Source organism: Balaenoptera ricei, chromosome 15 (genome assembly GCF_028023285.1).
Source record: "Balaenoptera ricei isolate mBalRic1 chromosome 15, mBalRic1.hap2, whole genome shotgun sequence".
Taxonomy (NCBI): Eukaryota; Metazoa; Chordata; class Mammalia; order Artiodactyla; family Balaenopteridae; genus Balaenoptera; species Balaenoptera ricei.
In genome coordinates this window covers 34,157,910-34,181,006 of record NC_082653.1, presented here as the reverse complement: position 1 = coordinate 34,181,006, position 23,097 = coordinate 34,157,910, and the positions used below count along the sequence as shown (strand labels likewise).

General features: G+C 50.6%; 1 protein-coding gene across 1 annotated transcript; it reads left to right on the top strand.

The window, feature by feature from the left end:
- The first annotated feature begins 5,471 nt into the window (after positions 1–5,471).
- On the top strand, positions 5,472–19,679 carry LRRN4 (leucine rich repeat neuronal 4). Its single transcript, XM_059898674.1, has 6 exons — positions 5,472–5,627; positions 5,979–6,086; positions 8,633–9,305; positions 11,152–11,356; positions 16,783–16,920; positions 18,434–19,679. The coding sequence occupies exons 1-6, from the start codon at positions 5,472–5,474 to the stop codon at positions 19,677–19,679; spliced, it is 2,526 nt and encodes an 841-aa protein (XP_059754657.1).
- The last annotated feature ends 3,418 nt before the right edge of the window (positions 19,680–23,097 follow it).

Below are 23,097 nucleotides of genomic sequence, written 5' to 3'. Positions count from 1 at the left end.
AGGGATTAAGACATGGATATCTTTGGGGGCCATTATTTAGCCTACCATACCTCACTTTCAATCCATTGACAAATTCTGTGGATTCTCCTCTCAAAACATATTTCAAATGTGTATACTTGTCTCATCTTTTACTGTCATCACTCTCAAGCCAATATCATCACCTCCCCCTTGGACACATTCAACAGCTTCCTAATGTAACTCCCTAGCTTTGCTCTTGCGTACAATAGACATAGAAAAAGAATGATCTTTTAACACACCAAGCAGGCCATGCACAACTTACTTGCAAGATAGCGTCCTTAAAAAAAAAAGATAGCATCCCTGCCTCCGCCTCCCCTCCCCCACATTCCTCTAGACACAGAGATCTGCTTTCTGTGGCTCAAACACAGCAGGTCCTTCCTTGCAGGCTCTTCCCTGCTGTTCCCTGGGACATTATTCCCATGGCTCTTGGCATGACAGCTCCATCCCACCCTTGGGTCTCAGTTCAAATGAAGCAACCCCTCTTGATGACCATCTCCACTCTCCTCCCCAATTCCTTTACATCATATCAGCCTGCTTATTTCCTTTATAACTCTTACTGCAATCTGTAAGTCAGATTGTGAATTATTCATGTGTTTGCATGTTGTCTGTATTCCTCGACAGAATGAAAGCTCCTGAAAGAAGAAACTAAATCTGCTCCAGCATTTAGAACACTGGTTAGTGCAGAGCAGAGCTCAGTGTGTTTAATTAATTAATTAATTAATTAATTAATTAGTGAGTGAATGAATAAATGAACAAACGAACTTGACACCATAATCAAGGCCTGTATCAACCCAAATAGACAAGGATATGCTGCAGTAACAAGCAACCTAAAACTACAAGGTTTATTTCTCACACTATATATGCCTGTGTTCAGCCTCAGGGGAGTTCTGGTCTTCCTAGGGACCAGGCTGATGGAGCAGCCACCATCCCAAATAGTGCCAATTGCAAGAGGGGAAGAGAGATCCCTGAAGGGTCTCATACAGCAATTAAATGCATTGCCTGGAAGTGGCACACACCGTTTCCTGTTACAACTCATTGGCTGGAACAAAACATGGAAACATGGTCCCACTCAACCACAAAGGGCCAGGAGCACAGTCTCACCAAGTGGCCAGAGGGAAAGAATCTGAAATATGCAGCAAATAGCACAAATGACGACCACAGGGCCTTTTACAAAATGGCCCAAGAAACCTTCCCATTCTCTCTCCCTCCACTCCTCCTCCATGGCTCCTGCAATCCTCCTGCCATATTGAGCTGACCCTTCCCTCAACACACCATCACTTGTCAAAACTCCATTTCTTTGCGCATAACTGGAACCTCTGCCTGGGATGCTCTTCAGAGGTTACCACTATTCTAACCTTTGATTAGTTTTGCCAATTCTTGAACTTCATATAAATGGAACCATATGGTATGTACCCTCGTGCCTGGTTTCTGTTGCTAAACACAGCATCAGTGAGCGTAATCTGTGGTGTCGAGCGTGGCATACTTCATTCTTTTTTGTGGCTGTGTCATGACTACGCCATTGTATGACTATACCATGATTTATGTATCTATTTTCCTATTTATAGCATTTGGGTTGTTTTGAATTTGGGGCTTTTGAATAAAGCTGTTATAAACATTCTTTTGGTGGATATATGCACTCATTTCTCTTGAGAAGAAACCCAAGAGTGCAATTGCTGGGTCACTAGGTAGATGTATGCTTGGCATTCATGGATCGATACTGCAAGTTTTCCAAAGTAGTTGTACCACCTGACACTCTCATCTGCAGAGTATAAGAGTTCTAGCTGCTCCACATGTTCCCCAAAACATGGCACTGTCAGTCTTTTTCATTTTGGCCATTCTGGTGGATGCATATTAGTATCTTACTGTGGTTTAAATTTGCATTTCCATGGTGAGTATTGACATTGAGCACATGCTTGTTTGCCTATTGGATGGCATACATTCTTTCATCCCACAAAATGTTATCAAACGTCCACATTGCATGTGCATGTGGCTATAGCAATGGGAATAAATAACATCCAAGCTCCATGAAATTCCAAATCATTGCCTTTTTTGTGCAACTCAAACACTGTTGATTTTGGAAGAATTTTATTCAACATATTAAAAATCTAAATAAATATACAGGCAAACCCTGACTGTTCTTCTATGTAAAATCCCAAATTAGGAAATATAACTGATCAGAAACAGAAGGGGAGGACACAGTTAATAGACACTTATTCATTCAGCAAATATTTCTTAAGCACAAACTGTATGCAGGTACAGCCAGACCCTGGAAACAGCAGTTCATGGGCTAGACACGCCCTGGGGCTAACAGAGCTCACAGTTCAGCCCTTTGTAACGCGACAGTGCACTCACACTGTGCGGGATTGTTTTCTGTCTTCTGCTCCTTCTAGACTGGGAACTGCTTGAGGACGGGGTCCCTCTTTTATATACTGAGAACCTGGGGCAGGTGCTGGCATGTTCTGAGGATACATGTGCTCAATTGCTAAGCCTGAACCAATTCATTTACTTAAAAATATGAGACAGAAGTTTAAGGATACATTGTACCCAATAAAATATTAGCACTGTTAGGATGCGAACCCAGTATCCTCTCCCAGTTTAAGGAAATTTTCACTTGTACGCTGCCTCTGGGCTGTGGTAAATTCGAGAATGTAGTTTATAAGAACAGCCTATATGCTATCTTATCCCACTTCCTACAGCCACATGCAGAATAAAGTGGCAGAGTCTGACTTTTCAGTTTTAATCTTTTCCACTACAGATTTTAACAAGACCCCATATGGTATGTATTTTTTTTTTATTTCTAAGCATCCTACAAATCCTCATGCTAAAATTTTACTGCCACTGAGTGACACCTCAATAGAAAAATAAATGAGTCTCAACCCGTTACTATTTCATTCCCTCAAGGTCATTTCCTCACAGGCAGATCGGCCACATCAGTGGAGCCCACTCAGATGTCTTGGGCCCCACCTCTGCTCTGCATACCATTCCATGAGAGCTGCTGCCCGGAGACTTGACAGCCTGGTACCATCTCCTCCCACAATCACCCTCCCATTCCTCCAGCTTATCTCTGGTGTCAGAGAAGAATGAGCCTTCAAGTTTGTACATTCCAACTCCAGCACTTGAGGGAAGAACCCTCAGCACAGTCATCTGGCATCTGGACGGCAGGGCAGGGGAGCTGGCTGCCCAGGCACCTGTCATCTAGGCCAGGCCCCCTCACCCAACCCAGGCTGCCAGAACTGTGAACAGAGCCAGACAGGACCGCCTTGGAAAGCACAAATTCTGGGTCTCTGGGGCAGCCTGTATTAGGGGTATTTATTTCTGGGGTTCTGGGGGTGGCATCAGGACAGCAGGTGTCAGAACCCCTAGAAACTCTGCCCAGTCACCTGATGAGTCAGGTGTGTTTAGTCATGGGAAACCATGGGGAAAGGCCCACAGTGCTAATGCCAGGGCAGGTGAGACCTGGCTGACTGTGCAAATGAGCCCAGAGCCCAGAATAGAGCAGTGAGAATTAGGTCACCTTTCCTTCTCACTGGACTATTCGGACACAACTATGTGACCCCAGACAAGCCAATTTCCCTCAGTGGCGCTCAGTTCTCTCCCTCTAAAATGGACAAGGAGGGGTGGAATCAGACAAGTTCTAAAGTCACGTCTAAGGCCAAGGACCCATGACTCTGATTTTGATCTAAATCCAGAAAAGAACTGTGGCCAGGTGTCTAATTACTGGCTCATTGTTTTTCTCCTGCAGGCTATGGGTTTACTAACACTCTAACCTTGTGATCTTCTTCCAAGAGACCTTCCCCCCGAAGATCCATGGGAGTACTGGGAAAATGGATTGGAGGCTTCTTTGTGACCCAGTTCTCTCCTTACATTCCTACCCCCACCTGCACCCACCATGCCCATCTCAACCCTTACCTGAGCCCTTCTCAAGGCTGGGATGCTGGCAGACCTCGGATGCAAATCTCAGGCACTTGCATTTAATGTTTGCTGTTTTGCGTCCTGCCCTATCCACTCCTGGGCACCTCGGAGGACATTCTAACTCACCATGTACTCTTTTCCCATCCATTTGTTGAGTGTTTCTCCCAAGTGCCAGACTCTACTCTGAGCACCTGGGCTGCCGAAAAGAACAATGTGGCCCGTTCTCAGGAAGTTGTCTTAAATTAGGGAGGAGCGCATCAGTCCAAGTGACAGCAGTTAACCCCAGGTCAGCTGGGAGAGAACACCAAGTGAGGACCTGCCTGGGAGAAACCTTGAAGGTGCTACAGCAGATGCCGCCAGTGCCCACCCATCCCCCTAGCCCTCCTTAGAGTCCTCAGGGCAAACCAGACGTGCCAGGCAGTAAGAGCCACAGGAAGAACCCTTGAGCCAGCAAGCAGCAGAGACTAGGGGGTAAATACCCCACCACCTGGCCACATGATGAAATAATCCCAAGGCGGCTGGCCACAGCCTCCCGGAGGATCCCAGGGGGACTGAGTGACCTGCTCATTAACACACCTGCAGTGCCTGCCCATCCCGGTCTCACTTCTTTACTCCCTCTCCATGCTTCTTAGGATGGTCTCTGGAATAAACTACATGGATTCATGTCTTTACATCAGGGCTGACTTCTGAGGGAAGCCACAGTAGGTCTGGAAGAGTGAGCTGGATTGGAGAGTAAGGTGGTCGGGGGGAGGGCACCCAGACAGAGGAGCCGCTTGGGAACAGTGCTGGAGGGCGGGACGAGGCATGGCATTCGGCGTGGGGCAGCATGTGGAGGACACACTTGACCCCAGGACTCTGTTGTGGGACCTTAGCACCCTTGTCCGAAGGGGACAAACACTTCAGTCATCTTTTCCAGATGTGTCTGGAAGAGGAGAAGCGGCTGGAGAAGACAGCCAGGGCTTTCCTGAGAGGTGCCCGGTGGCCCTGCCCAGCCATCTGCCTCAGTCAGTCCTGGGTCCACAGGGAACCAGGAAGTCAGCTCTGTTTCTTTGGAGAATGAGCTGCTCAGCTATGAAAGGAAATATCCCAACTGTCCTGGCTTCTTGAGTGATTTGGATCTCTCTAAATATTTGGAAGAGTTTCTTTTGTGCTTACAGGGATATTACAGTGTCAAATGCTGAGGCCTGTGGAAGGCAATAGAAAGCAGTGGGTAAGCCAGACAGACTAACTGGTAGTGTGCTCCAGAGCCTAGTCAGCCTCTGGGGGCCTCAGTTTCCTTACCTGTAGCATGGGAAAAATCGTACCTGGTGAGCATTCAGTAAGATAATGCATATGGCATTAGGCTCTGAGTATAGTAAGTGCTCAGTTTTGAAAGGTGGGAGGATGTTGGTGACAAGCAGAGTGCACCCCTGGGGCAAGGCCCACCTGCCACCTGGATGAGATCACAAAGCAAACGCCACCGTGCAGGATCTGCCACCAGACTCCCCGGCTCAAAGGCCCACCTGGGCAGCTCCCCGAGAGTGTGTCTGCTTGGGTTGGGTATGACCAGAGCAACAGAGCAGTCCAAGGGCCGAGCTCAGACGTCGGGTCTGCCTGTGCAGGCCAGGCCCTTGCTGACACTGGTGAGCCAGCCAGCAAGCAGCGGGGACAAGAAGCTGGCTCAGAGGGCCTGGGGCTCTGGCAATGACGCTGGCCAGGTGATGACCTCAGCCAGGGCCTGTCCAGACCTCTTACCCCGCTAGTGTACAGAGGAGCACACTGACATCGCTCTCTGGGGTCCTCTTTATAGGCCTCCATGTTTTCTTGTTTTTGGCCACACCGTGAGGCACGCAGTATCTTAGTTCCCCAACCAGGGATCGAACCCCTGCCCCCTGCATTGGGAGCGCTGAGTCCTAACCACTGGACCGCCAGGGAAGTCCCTTTGTAGGTCTCCATGGAGAGCCGCTTCCTCCTCAGAGTCTCAGTTCAAATGGGCATGTTTCAGTGGGTTCGGCTCCCTCTCATCCGGGCACCCCTGCCTGAACACCCCAAACCTCTGCTGGCCTCAGGCTGTCAGTCACCTCCAGGGCAGTCCCAGCTGTTACGCTCTGAGAGAAGCTGAGGCTTCAGTTGACCTGCTGGGTGCTCTTCTGCCCGTGAACCAAGTGAAGGCAGAGGTAAGGGCCTTACCTGAGGCCACCCACTGACCCCCCACATTGGTCCTCTCACCTTCCCACCTTTCCCTGACTCCTGCCTCCCACTTGACCTCCCTGTTGTTTATGGCACAGAATTTCTACCTCTGTGGCCTGCGCCTCAGGCTCCCTGGTAGCAAATGCACTGCCCCAAACAGGGCTGCACAGAACAGGCCTCTCCCCACCCCCATGTGGGGCTGATGAAGGTATACTTCTGAGCAGCAAGGCCCCGGGCTAGCAATTAGGCTGAAAGGATATTTTTGAGGCTTTGGGTGGAGAAGGCCTCAAAAGAGATCCCCGGGGATTTGCAATTAACCAATTAAACATGCCAATTCCCAGAGGTCCTGGAGTTCCTCAGCGGCTGCTCAGATAAGAACTGACAAGAGGAAGGATGAAGTTTTGGTCTCAGAGGTCTGTGTACACAATGCTGGGGATGATTAACCCCTGGCCTGGGGTGGGGGCGGGGGTGTGCAGATCAAAGGCCCTCAGATGAATGAACAGTCTTGGAATTCTGGGGGAGAAAGGCACCGACTGCTCTAAAAAATTTGCTCTAAGCAAAGCACATTTAGCATCCCCACGGTTTCAGGGAGACCTGGGGCTTTTGGTAACCAGGATTGATCACCCCAGCCACGGGGCAGGAATGATCTTTCTGCATTTCTGCCCTCTTTATTGATTCCCACCCCTGATGAGAGACAAACATCCATGCTGTCACTGAACTGAGTCCCAGAGAAACCAAACCCATCCTTCTTGGGGACTCCTGGATCCGGTCCATGCCTGCCCCCGCTCTCACATTCCTCTGAGGACCCCCCACTCCTGCTGCTTTTTCCTTCCTATAGACTGGGATACCTTCCTCTTTTGGGGAAGGGGGCTTCCTCCTCATACCAGCTCACCATTCAGCCTCCAACCATCCCAGGAAATGGGAACCACCTGGCAGGAGGATCAGATTCCTGGGAAGTGACGGAGCTGCCTCTGCCCCACTGCCCCCATTATCCCTCAGTGCTCACCTTGTCCCGGAAGAGTGGACTCCCTCCATCTCTCAGGCCTGGGAAAGGCAGCTGGCTGGCTGGCTTGCTGGCTGGCGAAAGGCCAGGTGAAGATGGGGGAGGGCTGGGGGGAGGTGCCATGCCCCGAAAGGGGCAGGGGCAGGCCCAGGAGACAGGCAGTGAGAGTATTGGCTGAAGACCACAATATCTCGGTAGGGAAGGAGGGGCTGCAGGGGCTGGGGTATCTGAGGATCCCTGGGTGGGTGGGGCCAGGGCCAGGGGCATCTGGGAAACAGACCTCCTTCTGAAATTCAAAGTTGAGCTGCTAAGCTACTGGCTCCTGGAATCTGTAAGACAAAACTGAAGACTGTAGACGGGCATCCAAGACTGCCACACTCTGAAAGGACAGCTTCCAGGTGAGTGTGACATATTGCTGGACACATGGACTCCTAGCCTCAGTTTCCAGGATCTTTCTCACTGCCTTGACACTCCAACTAGCAAGAGGGAGGCCCTTCCCCTGGAGCCAGGGTGGTTGCTCAGGGACTTGGCAGTCAGCAGAGAGAGCTGGAGCAGGAATACACACCTGCAAAAATGAGGGGATGTCAAGCAGTGACCTCAAGGTCAGGACCTAGTTGGAAGTAGCTCTGCGGCATCCACAGCAGCCCATGGCTGCCTGATCTATCCCTACCTGATCTCCCAGCTGCCCTGTGCAATCCTGGGTACTCCAGAAACTCCACATCTAGCAGCCCTCAGCCATCCCTTCTGGGCAGGGCTGACCTCAGGAGCCCTAGCTTTTGTTGGGACCAACATGGGATGAGGAAATGCTTGACTCCAGGTTCCCAAGCCCCACAGTGGTCTGTGGGCTCCTTTCTTCCCTGAAGGCAACCCTGAGTGCCCTCCCAAGAAAGAGATCCCAGAATTTAAAGTGTGACTTGCAAACTAGGTTACAGGCAAACTGGACTCACCTGTGGCTCCGCAGTTCTAAGGGGAAAAATTGGGGCAACTGAGTGTCGTTGGAACTAATAAAGTCTTCCTTAAGTCTCATGTTTATTATACCCCAGCAGAGCTTCCTCCCGACTGAGGCCATCCACTGGCGTGTTACTAATATACGTTTATGCAGCAGCGTCTGCACACCTGGGGAGAATTTGCAAAGAGAAAGGCCATGTTCCCTTCCCCCCAGAAACTCATGGGATGGGGACAAGCAAAGGGAGAAGGTTACTGGAAAGTTCAGGGACAGATAAGGGAGGCCTTCCTCAAGAGGTCACCTGTGGGTGGAAACCCTCGAGTGAATTAGAGGGAAAGGCAAAGCTAGGGGAAGAAAGGGCAGGAGGTGCCGCGGGGTACATGCGGGAGATGATGGGGCAAAGCAGGCAGAGGCCAAGTCACCGCACATCTGGTGACGCGCGGGAACAGCCCTTGCCCTTCAGGGAACATCCAGGGCTGGGCTCTTCCTGGGGAAGAGGCGGCGGGGGGTGGCGGCGGCGCATTTGCCCCTTCGTTCGGCGTTTCCGATGCATTTAATGGGTTGGTCCGCTGTTCTGTCTCCAGCCAAGCGCCATGTGGTGGACTCCGTTGCTGCTGCTGCTGCTGCTGCTGTCGACGGCGCCGCGCCCGAGCTGGGCGGGGCCTCTCCAGAAGGCCCCAGTTTTCCAGCTCACTCACCAGGGCCCCTGGGGGAGCGGGGTCGGCAACGCCACGGTCTCGCCCTGCGAAGGGCTCCCCGCCGCGGGAGTCACGACCCTGACCCTCGCGAACCGCGGCCTAGAGCGCCTGCCGGGCTGCCTGCCGCCCGCGCTGTTTAGTCTCGACGGCAGCCACAACCTGCTGCGCGCCCTGAGCGCGCCCGAGCTCGGTCACCTGCCGCGGCTGCAGGTGCTGACGCTGCGCCACAACCGCATCGCCGCGCTGCGCTGGGGCCCCGGCGCGCCCGCGGGACTGCACACGCTCGACCTCAGCTACAACCTGCTGGAAGCCCTGCCGCCGTGCTCCGGGCCCGTGCTGCCCGGCCTCCGAACGCTGGCGCTGGCCGGGAACCCGCTGCGGGCGCTGCAGACCGGAGCCTTCGCCTGCTTCCCCGCGCTGCGCCTGCTCAACCTGTCCTGCACCGCGCTGGGCCGCGGCGACCATGCTGGCATCGCCGACGCTGCCTTCACGGGGGCTGGTGGCGCGCCCCTGGCTGCGCTCGAGGTCCTGGATCTCAGCGGCACGTTCCTCCGGCGCGGTGAGTGCGGGCGCCGGGTGTCGAGCCCGAGTGGCCGGCGATCTGGGGAGAAAGGGCTGTGAACTTCCTCGAGGGGCGCTGCCCCGGGCGCCTGCTCACAAGACCACTCAAAAAGACCCGCCCCGAGATTCCCCAAGCCGAGGGCACCCTGTTCGAAGCGCCGCAACAGGCTTCACTCCTTGAGTCCCATCTCCGTTCTGCATGTGAGGGAACCAGGGCACAGAGAAAGGGGAATGGCTGGCCCGCGGCCTCCCAGGTCATTAGCGGTGCCTCCACATCCGAACCCAAGCGTTCTGGGTCCAAAGCCCACACTTTTAGCCTCTCTGTTCTGCTCCCCAGCAGAGCTGGTCAATGCTTGTAAAATGGGGAGTGGATGCAGCGCTTTGGGGCTGATGAATGGACGAACTTGGTACCAAACATTTAGTTAACGTGAAGTACCTGATGCTCAGAGGATGCATTCATTGATTTCTGTTCAGTTGGCTAAAACTCTTCCTGTGAATGTTGAATCCTTCAATAAGACACAGGCGGGAGGTGAGAATACCTGTTTTCCTGCACTTGGCATGTTCTGACTCTGATTCACAAGGTTGGTTTTATTTTTAAAAAACGCTTCTCGTCTACACAGTAAGTCCCCTACATACGAAGGAGTTCTGTTCCTAGAACGTGCTCGTAAGTCCAATTTGTTGGTAAGCCCAACAAAGTCAGCCCAGGTACCCAACTAACACAATCAGCTATATAGTACTGTACTGTAATAGGTTTATAATACTTTTCACACAAATAATACATAAAAACAAACACAAAAAATAAAGAAAATATTTTTTAATCTTACAGTACACTACCTTGAAAAGTACAGTAGTACAGTAAAATAGCTGGCATGCAGGGGCTGGCATCGAGTGAACAGGCAAGAAGAGTTACTGACTGGAGGAGGGAGAGGAGGTGGGAGATGGTAGAGCTAAAGGATCGTCAGCAATAGGAGACGGAGGGCAAGCTGCAATTTCATTCATGCCTGACGTTGATGGCACAGGTTCTGGTTCCTTGCTGGATTCAATTCTATCTACCCTCTTAAAAAAATAATCCAGTGATGTCTGGGTATTAGCTCTTTTTTTCTTATCATAGATGACATGGTAGCACTGGATTGCATTCTGAATGGCTGCTGCAACCTTCATGTACTGTTCTACATTCCAGTCCCGTGCCTCAAAAACTAACAGTGCCTCCTCAAATAGAACTAACTTACATGATTGGACATGCGAATGCATGTTCGCATCTTTGAAAGTTCACAACTTGAATGTTCGTATGTAGGGGACTTACTGTTATCACCTGTTCCACCACCGACAAGAGAACAAAGAACAGGAAACAGGAGAAGGGGCACGTTCTCCATTTACTAGGAGAGCCACGAAATGAGGTTTCTGGGCCTCCTCCTGCCACACTCCTCCTCTCCTCCTTCCTTACATTCCTCAAAGATTTCCTTTGCTTCTAGTAGCCATCAGAGTAAAGGCTGGGGTACTTCTGTGTGGGGTTTAACAAGAGGGTGGGGCAACAGTGGACTTGGAGACAGTGTCCTGGGGTCAAGCCCCACCCTGTCCCTTCCCCACTGTGTGGCCTTTCACCAATCAATGTCCTCTGGGGCCTCAGCCACCTGGGGCTGGAAAAGGAAGAATTGGTCATCTCCGAGGGCCCTTCCAGCTGAAATGGCTCATGCTTCTGAGATTCCCAAAGCTGCCCACTGTACCCATGCTCTGCAATGACCTTCACCACTCACCTTGTCACTCTCATTGTTTCCTTGATCCCGTGCCGGCCTCCTGGGTTTATGCCTTCCCAGGTAGTGGGCAGTTTCCCCTCTGTGTTTCAGTTCAGTCAGGATGGATCAGAGACCTGCCGAAGCTCACGTCCCTCTACCTAAGGAAGATGCCCAGGCTGAACAGCCTGGAGGGGGACATTTTCAAGGTGACCCCTGACCTGCAGCAGCTGGATTGTCAAGATTCGCCAGCACTTACCTCTGTCCATACACACATCTTTCAAGACACGCCTCTCCTACAGGTCCTTCATTTCCAGAAGTAAGTGTTCCTGAATCACGTGACTGATTTTTGCCCATTACACTAAGTTGAATAGGCATAACTATTTTATAGGATAAACCAGACCTTACTTTTCCTTCCACTGCTCCTTCAAGGCCTCGCTGGGGTCTTGTTCCTCCTCATCCTTCGGGTGATATGGTGGGCACATCCTAGAGAGTCCATCCAGCCTAAAAACCAAGCAAATCAGTCTTGTCCAGAATATTGTTAAAACTTCAAACTCTCATGCATGTTAACTTTCCTTTAAGCCCAGGATGAGAAACTTGCAGTGGGAAGAGGAGTTGAGGGCATCAGGGTCTTCTCTATTTCTCCATCCACCTGCTTCCCCATGTGTTTATGCAAGTCAGCAGCCCCTTCCAGAGCTTGAGCAGGTCCTACTTGCATTGGGACCTGGGGATGGTGCCGTCTGGCCCAGTGGATGTCCCAAGTGTCACTATATCCACCCTCCTTCCCAAGAGCAACTACTGTTCTGACTTCTAGCAGGAAGGGCAACATCCCTTTGAAGATGATCCCAGGCCACCTCCTTTCCTGTGGGCCCACAACTGGGCCCTGGGAAGCAAGCACTGTTGCCCCACCATCACTCTCAATGTAGCCACTTCTCTTTTTTCTCTGCTAGCTCCAGAGTACTCACTTTGGGGCTTATCACAAGGGAAAAGGACACAGAACATGCAGAGCACTTAGCTCAGTGCCTGGCACATTGTGTGTGCTCTATAACATTAGTTAAGATCACCATGGTGGTTGTGATGAAGGTGATATAATGATGACAGTGATGGTGGTAATGGTAACTCTGATGATGGTGATGATGGTGAACTGGTGATAGGATGGTAATGGTGATGACGATGGTAGCAGTGGTGATGATGTGGATGAGAGTGATATCATCTCTGGCTCAGACTCCTCTTTTGAGCTTCAGACTAATGCAGCATTATTTAAGGTTATCAGATATGGAACCAAACTGCCTGGGCTCAATCCTGACTCCACCCACCACTATGTGAGTTGGGGCAAGTTACCTAATGCTTCTGTGGCTCAGTTTCCTCATCTGTGAAATGGGGATAATGATCAAATCCTCCCCCATTGCATTGTTGTGAGAGGAAATGTTTTGATATGTGCCTAGAACAGTGCCTGGCACAGAACAGGAGGTTTGTATTATTACTACTGGACATCTCCACTGGATGTCTCATAGGTCTTTCAGGATCTAGCACACAGCTAGATACACGAGCCTGGAAATCATGGAAGGCCTGGGCTGGAGATCCCTAACTGAGGACCCTTAGCACAGAGATGGTGGAGGAGGCATCAGGTGGTGACGGTGGATGCTGATGGGGATAGTGGTGAAGGCACCAGTAACAGTGATGCTGTTGAGGGCGATGGTGGTGGTGATGATGACAGCATGGCCCTTGTTTTCAGGGAGTGCACAGTTCTGTAGGCAGCGGACATCTGCCAATTGTCATGATACGCTGGGATCAGTAGAGGCACACACCATGTACTGTGCTATAAGGCAAGTGGGGTTAACGATCAGCTCCAGCAGACTGGAAGAAGAATATAATTGATCCATACCTTCAACGGTGAGTCCAAACTCACCAGGTGGAAAAAGGCAACCTAGACCCCAAGAAAAGCAGGCGTACCTGGGTCAGAAGTGGTGGCTGCTTCCTCTCATCCCTACGCTTCTCAGTTCGCTGCAATCTGACCACCCACTTCAGCTTCATGATTGAACGGGACCAGTGGCATTTCAGCTGCTACGTCCAGTGGACACTTCTCTATCCATTGAGCCCCTTGTTGAGTCTTTCCTCCCTCTTGACACTCTCTCCTTGTCCTCAGGATGTTGCCCTGGTGCTTCTCCATCCTTTCTGGATAGGCCTTCTTAAGGTCATTGGCTATTTCCACTTCTTATAACTTTTTTGCATGTCATTTCTCACCCTACATGCTTCCTCTAGCATTGTCCCCACCCCCTTGTCTGATGCCATAGGATTTGGCAAAATGTGGGGTGTTGGTGACATTCATTCTCAGTGGAGCCAGATGGGAGTGGGTTGAAGAGTCAGTGCAGGTGTAGACGGATCTTAAGGTTGGCTTCCCAGTTACCAGGTCCAGCCTGGTCTCCATTCCCAATAGCTCCTGTGCCAGCCCTTCCTACCCGCCCTGCAGGGCAGCTTGAGGTCAAGTTCTCAACATTCCCTGCCCCAATAACCAAGAGCCTTCTAATGGGTGACTCCACCTTCAGGGGCCCACATGTTAGTGCAGGAAGTCTCAAACGTTTCTGTGCCATGGACTCCTGTGGCAGTCTGTGAAGCCTATGGGCCTTTCTCAGAAGAAGGTTCTGATATACATAAAGTAGAGTACGTACGTAGGATTCCAAAGAAACCAATTATAGTTAACAAAATATTTTTAAATGTGTGTTTTAGGAATATATGTGTGTGGGGTGTGCTTCTTTATTTAACACCGTAAATAACAAAATCCAGCAGCAGGTCCAATAACTTCCATAATTTTGATGATTATAAATGACAGAAAACTACTGAAAAGTGATATGGAAATATCTGTTATTTGTCGGTGACTCACCTGTGGTTTGCTGCCTTCTTTTGCCACTGTAGCAAATGGTTAATTTCAGTTAGAGGTTTGTGAAAGTAAAGAAGTAATATTCTCCATCCAAGTTCACAGACCCTGTCTCCAAGGACTTCAGGTTAAGAACCCTTGTAACCCAGTCACCATATTCAGCCAAGAGATCTGTCTAAATTGTGATCTGATTGAGTCTTAAGCCAAATGAAAACCTTTCCATGCTTTCCATGGCTGGAGGGAAAGGTTTAACTCTCTGGCTGGCTCAGCCCAGGCCCCCACTGTACCCCGCTGTGCTCCAGCTGGGGGAGAAGCCACTCCCAGAAGTCTGGGAGCTCTCAAGCCTCTGAAGCTCATTAAATGCCCTCTCCCCTGCTGGACCCTCTTCCCTTCTTCTCAGCCTGCCTTGCTTCTGGCTCTCCTTAACGCACCCACAGCCTCCCCTGGGAGGCTGTCTGAGATAGATGCTGGGGGACGTGTGCGTGCCCTGGCACAGCCAGCACCCTCTGAAGAGGGGATGGCACCCTCCTGGCTGCTCTGCCAACCCGGCATGCCCAACGCCATCCATAGTCCTCTCCGACAACGCTACATGCAGGAGGGAGACGCCTTCGGCAATATTTCAGCAAAAAAAAAAGAGAAAAGGGATTGTTTAGAGGGCGAGGGGAAACTTCTTCCACACTAGGGCTTTGTCAGTTCAGATGCAGAGAACACCTAGGTGCCATCATGCGTCAGGACGTGATGCAGGCTCTCCCTCAGCATGTGGATGGCAAATGCAGCTTGTCTTTATCATGTGCAGGTTGCACTGGATGGCAGAAAGGGCTGTCAGATAAGGAAAAGACTCCTTTTCCTTATTTATAAAATGAGTGAAATATTGGGAATTCCCTGGCGGTCCAGTGGTTAGGAGTTGGCGCTCTCACTGCTGGGGCCCAGGTTCAATCCCTGGTCAGGGAACTAAGATCCCGCAAGCGCAGCCAAAAAAAAAAAAGAGTGAAATATTATCTACCTTATGATCTGACATAATGATATCAATGAGATAATGTTACCTGAACCACTAAACAATGTTACTTCCCCCAAAATATGGTAATCCTTTTCCTCTCCCCTTCAGGCAAAAAGAAAAATATTTCCTTTGAAAGATGAAGTGCTAAGTAAACTCCCATCCTAAGATTTCTACTCTATCTCTGTGAATCCTGCTAAAAGCGAGCATTTGCATATATATACACATAATGTGGGTACACCTTAAGTTTCAATATAAATGGCACACACATACAGTCAGTGCTCCACAGGGGACAACTGTCAGGTGCCCACTGGCCAGGAGTGTTAGAGCAGATCTGGGTGGTGGGTCCTTCCTTGCCCAGAACATCTGCATCTCCCCCAGAGCAGGAGAAGGTGGATGTTTCCCAGGCAGATGGAGAAAAGCCAGCCTTTGATGGGAAGAGGCCTGTAGATAAAGTGTAACTCCTGTTGCTCATGATGCTCAGATTATAACTGAGAACATGTACAAGAGGACAGGAGACTCCAGGAGTTGAGACAGTTGAGGCCAAACCCTCAGTGAGGCTCTGGGCAGAAAAAGCAGAAAACCAGGAGGGGGCCTGCCATTGCTAGGTGTGGTACATTGTTTGCAAAAATGGCTCTGGTAATTCCTCCCATCCCTGTAGACACACCCCTTTGCAATGTGACTTTGCAGCTCCTCCCATCAGGAAGTAGAGTCTGTTCTCCACCCCTTGAAGCTGGGCGTGGCCATGTGACTTATTTAGGCCAGAGGGACATTAGCAAAGGTGATATAAGCAGAGACTTGAAAGCAGATGAGCAAGCTGGGGCTCGCCCTCTCTTGCTGGTGGGGACTGGTCCAGCACCATGTGCACAAGCCTCCTGGGTGATGAGAGACACGTGGAGAGAGGTCCCGGAAAACCCAGCTGAGGCTCCATATATGGGAGGCCATCCTAGATCTTTCGGGCCCAGCTGAGCTGGCCCAGACCATAAAAATCACTGAGTCAACCCACAGAATCATGAAAAAGAATAAATATTTATTATTTTAAGCTAAGTTAGCGAGAGCTAACTGATACACTTCAGTGAGGCATCTTCCAAAGGACTGGTGTTGAGTGCCATCAGCTGCAGTTCAACTGCAATAGTATACGTTCAAGAGTGTTCTCACTAATTAAGAATTTCTGCCATTTCTTGTGACTGGTCTATAATAACAATATCTTATTTTTTTTTAAATATCTTTTATTTTATTACTTATTTATTTTGGCTGTGTTGGGTCTTTGTTGCTGTGGGTGGGCTTTCTCTAGTTACGGCGAGTGGGGGCTGCTCTTCCTTGCAGTGCGTGGGCTTCTCATTGTGGTGGCTTCTCTTGTTGTGGAGCACGGGCTCTAGGCACGCGGGCTTCAGTAGTTGTGGCACGTGGGCTCAGTAGTTGTGACTCCCGGGCTCTAGAGCGCAGGGTCAGTAGTTGTGGTGCACAGGTTTAGTTGCTCTGCGGCATGTGGGATCTTCCTGGACCAGGGCTCGAACCCATGTCCCCTGCGTTGGCAGGCGGATTCTTAACCACTGCGCCACCAGGGAAGTCCAACAATATCTTACTTTTGTTTAGAGATTTATATTTATAAACGCTTTCATCATCACAGACTCTTTTTGATATAACCGGCAGGGAGGATTGTCTCCATTTGTTTTGAGGGGTGATACTGACGGGGTTAGGTTTGTATCCCTACAGATGAAAAAAAAAAAAAAATCCAAGGTTATTAAGAGTTTGCTCAAAGCAATATCATCTAGCACCTAACAGAATGGATTTCCCATGACACCACCGTGGCTCTCTGGGTATAGTTTTGACCTGATTGTAAAAGACTGACTTAATAGATTTTTGTGCATTCCAGCTGCAACTTGAGTTCCTTCCCTCCTTGGAACCTGCATTCCTCCCAGGTCCTGTCCATCAACCTCTTTGGCAACCCTCTCACTTGCAGCTGTGAGTTGTCCTGGCTCCTCATGGATGCAAGGAGGATTGTCCTAAGCAGGTAACACATTTACAAAGCAGATGACTGAGGGGTGAGGGCCTGCCCCCCGGAGCTGAAGTTCTCGCAGCTCATATCTTGCTCATGTAACCATGCTGGACAGGTTGGCAGTGCTGGGTGGGGCGGCCGTTCCTCATGTAGTCACACTCAAGAACCCAGGACATAGAGGCTCTAGTTCCCTCCCAGCCAGCCAGAGGGGCAGAGAGCATGGAGGACCCCCCGACTCAGGAGGTTTTAATGGGCCAGGCCAGGAGGTGGAGCTCACCACCGTCACTCACATCCCATTGGCCAGATGTCACTTAGCAGGCCACGCCTACTACAAGGGAGGCTGGGAAATGTAACCTAGCTGTGTGCCCGCTAGGAAAAGAAAGTGGGCAAAGTAAATAGCTAGCTTGTCTCTGCTAAAGCGGAGTTATCATTGCTCATTTTACAAACGAGCGAATTGGGGCCCAAGGAAGAGAGGTACTTACTTAGATTCACGTAGCCGCTGGGTGGAGGAGGCAGGATCTATACCGTCTTCCAAAAATGTGCTCTTAACCACTGGGCCCCACTGAGTCCCCAAAACGGAGCCTGGCCTATAAGTCCAGGGCCAGTGGGCTTATAGAGCTCTCGTGAGACAGGAGAAAAAGAATTCCTATGGAGACTTCCCATTGGCTGCTGGCTGGAAGAGTTGTTTTGCAGTGGGGAGCCATGCCCAGGCTGGCCACCAGGAGAGGATGCGGGCTGGGGACACCTCTGGTCTTGAGCACCCTCAAACCACCTCCACCAGCTAATCTGTTCTCCTTGCAGCTCACTTTGAGAGCCCTGTCCTGTGGGGTTCTTTTCTCACCTCTCACGCAAGCCTGGATATCAAGTGGGGCTCAGTCTGCCCCCCTGCCCCCTTCATGTTGCCTCTGGCACCCAGGCCCTTTGCAGTGAAGGGCCTTGCTCTGGTATAAATGAAAAGGTTGAGAGTACTTACTACTGTTGATTTTGGCTGTTACTTAACCTCTTTGTGCCTCTACCTCCTCATCTGTAAAATGGGGATAATAGTGCCTACCTCATGAGGTAGTGCAGACTAGATTGGTTTATACAGTAAAGTGTTAGCAATAGTCCCTAGCATGCAGCAAGCACTCAAAAAATGTTAGCTAGTATGAGTATTGTTACTAGTACTCACCACTAGGAAGCAGACAGGTGAGAATAAAATGGCAGACCACACTTAGAGCATCTGGACTGCCCTTCACTGGGCTCACCCTGGGTTTTGGCTCTGCGTTTAGTAGCCAGGCTATCTTGGGCAGTTAGTCCCTCTTTCTGAGTTCCCATTTTCTTCTCTGCACAATGGGAGTGATGAGGGGACCCTCCTACACAGGTTGCCCTGATGGTCACTGGGGTGACCCATGTTGCACATGTACCACATGGTACCTGTCAGATGTGTCACAAGGCTTGGGAGAGGGATTATCTGCACTGAGGACTCAAAGCCCAGCACAGAAGCAGCCCTGATGCCAAATACCTTCTAACCAATTGGCCTCCCCTCTAGGGCAGCAGACACTGTGTGCACACCAGCAGCAGGATCCAGTGGCACCTTCTCAGCCCCTCTTTTGCTGTCCCAGCTGCCAAGTGTGTGCCATTCGGACCAAAACACCACCTTCCTTGATTCCAACCCACCCTCCTCAGTCTTCTCCACCCACACACCATCTACACAGGGTCCCTCCACCCTGCGGAGCACAGCCCCCTCTACCCAATCTGCGGGAGGCCGACAGAGTGTTACCAAGGTGCCCTCCCTCCCTGTGGATCCCCCCACACGAGCGGCGGGGCCGCGGCACAGCCTTGCCGAGGACGGGGCCGTTCCCTCCACTACTGTCTCTCCAGCAGGTTCCAGCAACTCTAGCAACCCACCTAGGGCTGCGAGCACAGCCGGGACAGAGCACCAAGAAGAACATGCTGCCCGGCTTGTCCTGGAACCTACTATCTCAGCTGCCTCCACCCCATGGGCCAGCAAACACCCGGGTCTCTCCCCTACCTCCCGGAACCCAGGGAGCACGCCTCAGCCCGCCCGAGGGACACGGGCCACCCCGCGGGCTCCCCACCCGCCTCCTTCCGAGGGCGGGATTCCGGTCCTGCTGCTGGACGACTCCAGTGAGGAGGAGGAAGAGAGCGGGAAGGAGGAAGTGGGGGCGCCGGCCCGGGATGAGCCCTGCGATTACCACCCCTGCAGGCACCTCCAGACGCCGTGCGCAGAGCTGCAGCGGCGCTGGCGGTGCCGGTGCCCCGGCCTCAGCGGGGAAGACACCCTCCCGGACCCCCCCAAGCTGCAGGCGGTGGCCGAGACAACTGACATGTCGGCGCTAGTGCGCTGGTGCGCCCCCAACTCGGTGGTGCGCGCCTACCAGATTCGCTACGCGCCCGAGGGCCGGCCGGGGAACCAGTCGGTGGTGTGGGACGTCTGCGCCACCGCGCGCCAGCACGCCCTGCACGGGCTGTCGCCGGCCACCACCTATCGCGTATGCGTCCTGGCGGCCAACGGCGCGGGCCTGAGCCGGCGCGGGGCGTGCGCCGCCTTCAGCACCGGGCGCAGCCCAGCGCTCGTCGCGGCCGGGCTGGGTGCTGCGGGCGGCCTACTGCTCGTCAGCACCGCGCTGCTGGCCGCTGGCCTCTGCCGCCGGGGCCGGACGCCACGCTCCCCGAACCGCCGCACGCAGCTGCTGGCCTACCGCAACCCCGCCTTCGCCGCCGAACCCGCGCCGCCGGCCCCGGCCTCGCTCCCGCGGGCGCGCGATCGCTGAGCTCCCGCCGCCTACGCGAGGAGAAGGCGGTACCCGGGTCCCGAACGGCCCGTCGGCCCCGAGCGTCTCTCCCTCGCGCGAGGCCCGGGCTCCTCGGGCACACGTGGCACTCCCCGCGCTGAGTTCCTCATCCCCGGGAACCTCACTGCCTTCGCTTCCTGCTGCTTCTCTCTGTTCCCAGAAACGTGATGGTTCACGCTGCCGGGCATCCCTGTGTGTGGTTTTATTGGGGTTTTTCAGCAGTCAGTGCCCTTCAGCGTCCGGTAGAATAAATAGAATTGTGTGTGGAAGTAGGAAGAGAGAAAACAAATGGCGCAATGAGGCCGCTTTTCTCATATTGGAAACGACATCCTCAAGTCATTTCAGAGAAGTTCCTCATGGTCAAGCTCTGGCTAAGGGTCCTGTTATTCAAGGTAACGACTCCAGTGGATTCTCATCACCCGCTCCTCCCCACAGCTCCTCCCCACAGTGGAGTCTTAACCTGAGAACCGGTTATGTTCCCTCAGGCCTTGCAGGTTCATTAGTTCATTTCAGGGTACAGCAGCAAGTGTGCTTCTAGCTTTAAACTGCAGTCTTCCGGGAACATCTGTGAAACACGGGGAAGGCTGTCCTTTCAAACTTGGTTTTTGCTGCATTTCACCTAGGACCAGGTGGGCAAAGGATCTGTGAACTCCTTTTTTGAGGAAGCATAATAATTAATAAGCTCACTTTCAGGAAACTTTTTTTTTTTTTAAGAGAGAGAAGAAATAAAAGGAAAACCTCAAGGCTCTGGCTAGAGGCCAAAGCATTTCTCTGCTCAGATTGCATCAAACAAACCTTTTTTGTATGATTCGTATCTGACTGTGGGCTATGTCTCACTACACCTTTTTTTTACTTCTATACAAACTTAGGGGGGGAAAGAGACTTTATTAAATTAAAATGGGGGTCATAGATCTAGATTTTAGTTTTCTACGTTAGCATTTATGTAAGTTTCCTGTGGCCACTGTAACAGGTTACCACAAACTGGGTGGCTTAAAACGACAGTAGTTTATTCTCCTACAGGTCAGGCCAGAAATCCGCAGTCAAGGTATTAGCAGGGTTGGTTCCTTCTGGAGACTGAAGGAGAACTATTCCATGCCGGCCCCCCTCCCCCTGCTGCCCCCACCCCTCCACCCCAGTGTCTGGTGGAAGCCAGCAATCCTTGGGTTCCTGGGCTTACAGGCGCATCACTCTTACCCATGCCTCGTTGTCTTGTGACAGTCTCTGTGTCTCATGTGTCTAAACACCCAGCCCCCCCTTTTTCCATTCTTTTCTCCAGGCTTATTTAGATATAATTGACATATAACCTTGTTTAAGGTGTACAATGCAATGAGTTGATACTCCTATATATATAGAAATAATTAAAATAAGGTTAGTGAACACATCTGTCACCTCATACAATTATCTTGTGTGTGTATATGAGTGTATGTGTGGTGAGAACTTTTAAGATCTTAGCTACTTTCTAATAGTATGGTATTGTTAACTGTAGTCATCATGAACTTGTAACGGGAAGTTTGTACCATTTGACCACCTTCACCCATTCCTCAGCCCACCCCCCACCCTTAGGGACCACCAATCAACTCTGAGTTGGTTTTTTTAGATTTCACATATGAGATGATACTGAATTTGTCTTTCTCTGTCTTTTTTCAGTTAGTATAATGCCCTCAGGGTCCATCCATGTTGTTCCAAATTGCAAGATCTCTTTATTTTTTATGGTTGAATAATATTCTATTGTATATATATTTTTTCTTTATCCATTCATCCACTTGACACTTAGGTTGTTTCCATGCCTTGATTACTGTAAATAATGTGACAATGAACATGGAGGTGAAAATATCTCTTCGAGATAATGATCTTATCTCCTTTGGATATGTACCCAGAAGTCAAATTTCCATCTTCATATAAGGACACTAGGCAGTGGCTTAAGGCTCACCCAAATCCAGTATGACCATCCTAACTTGATTACGTCTGCAAAGACTCTATATCCAAATAAGGTCACATTCACAGGTACTGGGGTTAGAACTTGAACAATATCTTTGAGGCACAATTCAACCCACAACAGCATTTACTTCTATTCCAAGAAAAAAAAAAAAATCAAGTTTGATTCCCATGTATCTTTTGTTTCCATGACATGCTGCAGCACAAAAACCATGCTGCAGAAACTAAGCATATCCAAGTTTGACCTGAATAACTGTATTTCTAGGTGAAGTTTTGAAAAGGCTTCCCAAAATTCTGAGGTGGATCCCTAGTTTCATCACATATGTAACCAAGAGAAATAAGACTGATTTAAGATACCTACCAGCTCCAAATTTAAAATTGCAAGGCAGAAGTCCAAAATGTGACTAACATAAAAGCCCTCAGGCATGTAATTAAATTATCCCAATGCCTTTTTTAGCTTAATATCAAGATTGAGGGACCTTCCCTGGTGGTCCAGTGGTAAAGACTCCACACTCCCAATGCAGGGGGCCCAGGTTCGATCCCTGGTCAGGGAACTATGATCCCACATACTGCGACTAAGCCCACACACCGCAACTTCTGAGCCCGTGCGCCCTAGTTGCCTGTGTGCTGCAACTAGAGAAGCCTGCGAGCCGCATCTAGAGAGCCCGTGCACCGCAAAGAAGACCCAAAACAGACTTAATTAATTAATTTAAACAATATTCCTTAAAAAAAAAAAGATTGAGTCTGTTATGTGGAGGCATCAAAATGAATCTGTCTTGCTTGGAGTCTGTATGCATGAATATACACTCAAACATACCTAATACAATTTCAATGTTTTATGGACCAGCAGAATCTATGTCTTATAGCAATTCAGTATCCAAAAACCTACAGGTTGAGGAGGAAAAAATCTATTAACCAGAACCAGATTAAGACTTTGATACTAAAGACACTATGGACCCAACCCATAAGTCACTCCAAATAGTATCAACACTAGACCATAAATAAGCATAACAAGACACAAAATTCTAATTTTTCCCCACTTTATTTCAAGTTCTCCCTTTTTTAAACATCATTTTTGTGTGCTCATACTTTGCTAGTGCTGATACATGGTCAATGTGTCTCTTGGGTGGTCCAGCAACGGGACTTCCACCTCGCGGCTCACTGCATCCCAGGCCATTATGAGACATTACAGGAGGTTCCCGAAAGGGAGAATGGCCAGCCTCACACCACCCTTCTCTCACCCCCTTCCACTGGATTCCTTAGCAGTGTCCCTGGCTGCAGGCTTCAGCATTTTCCAAGCCAAGGATGGCTCAGCAGCTAATCTGGGAACAAGGAAGCCAGGAACAGCAGGCAACAAGGGGCACACTGATCCAAGGATGCCACAACCAAGAGGCATGAATTTTGCTTATAACTTCTCATTTTAACACAGCTCAACAGGCTATGTTTAGATAATCTCACTGTA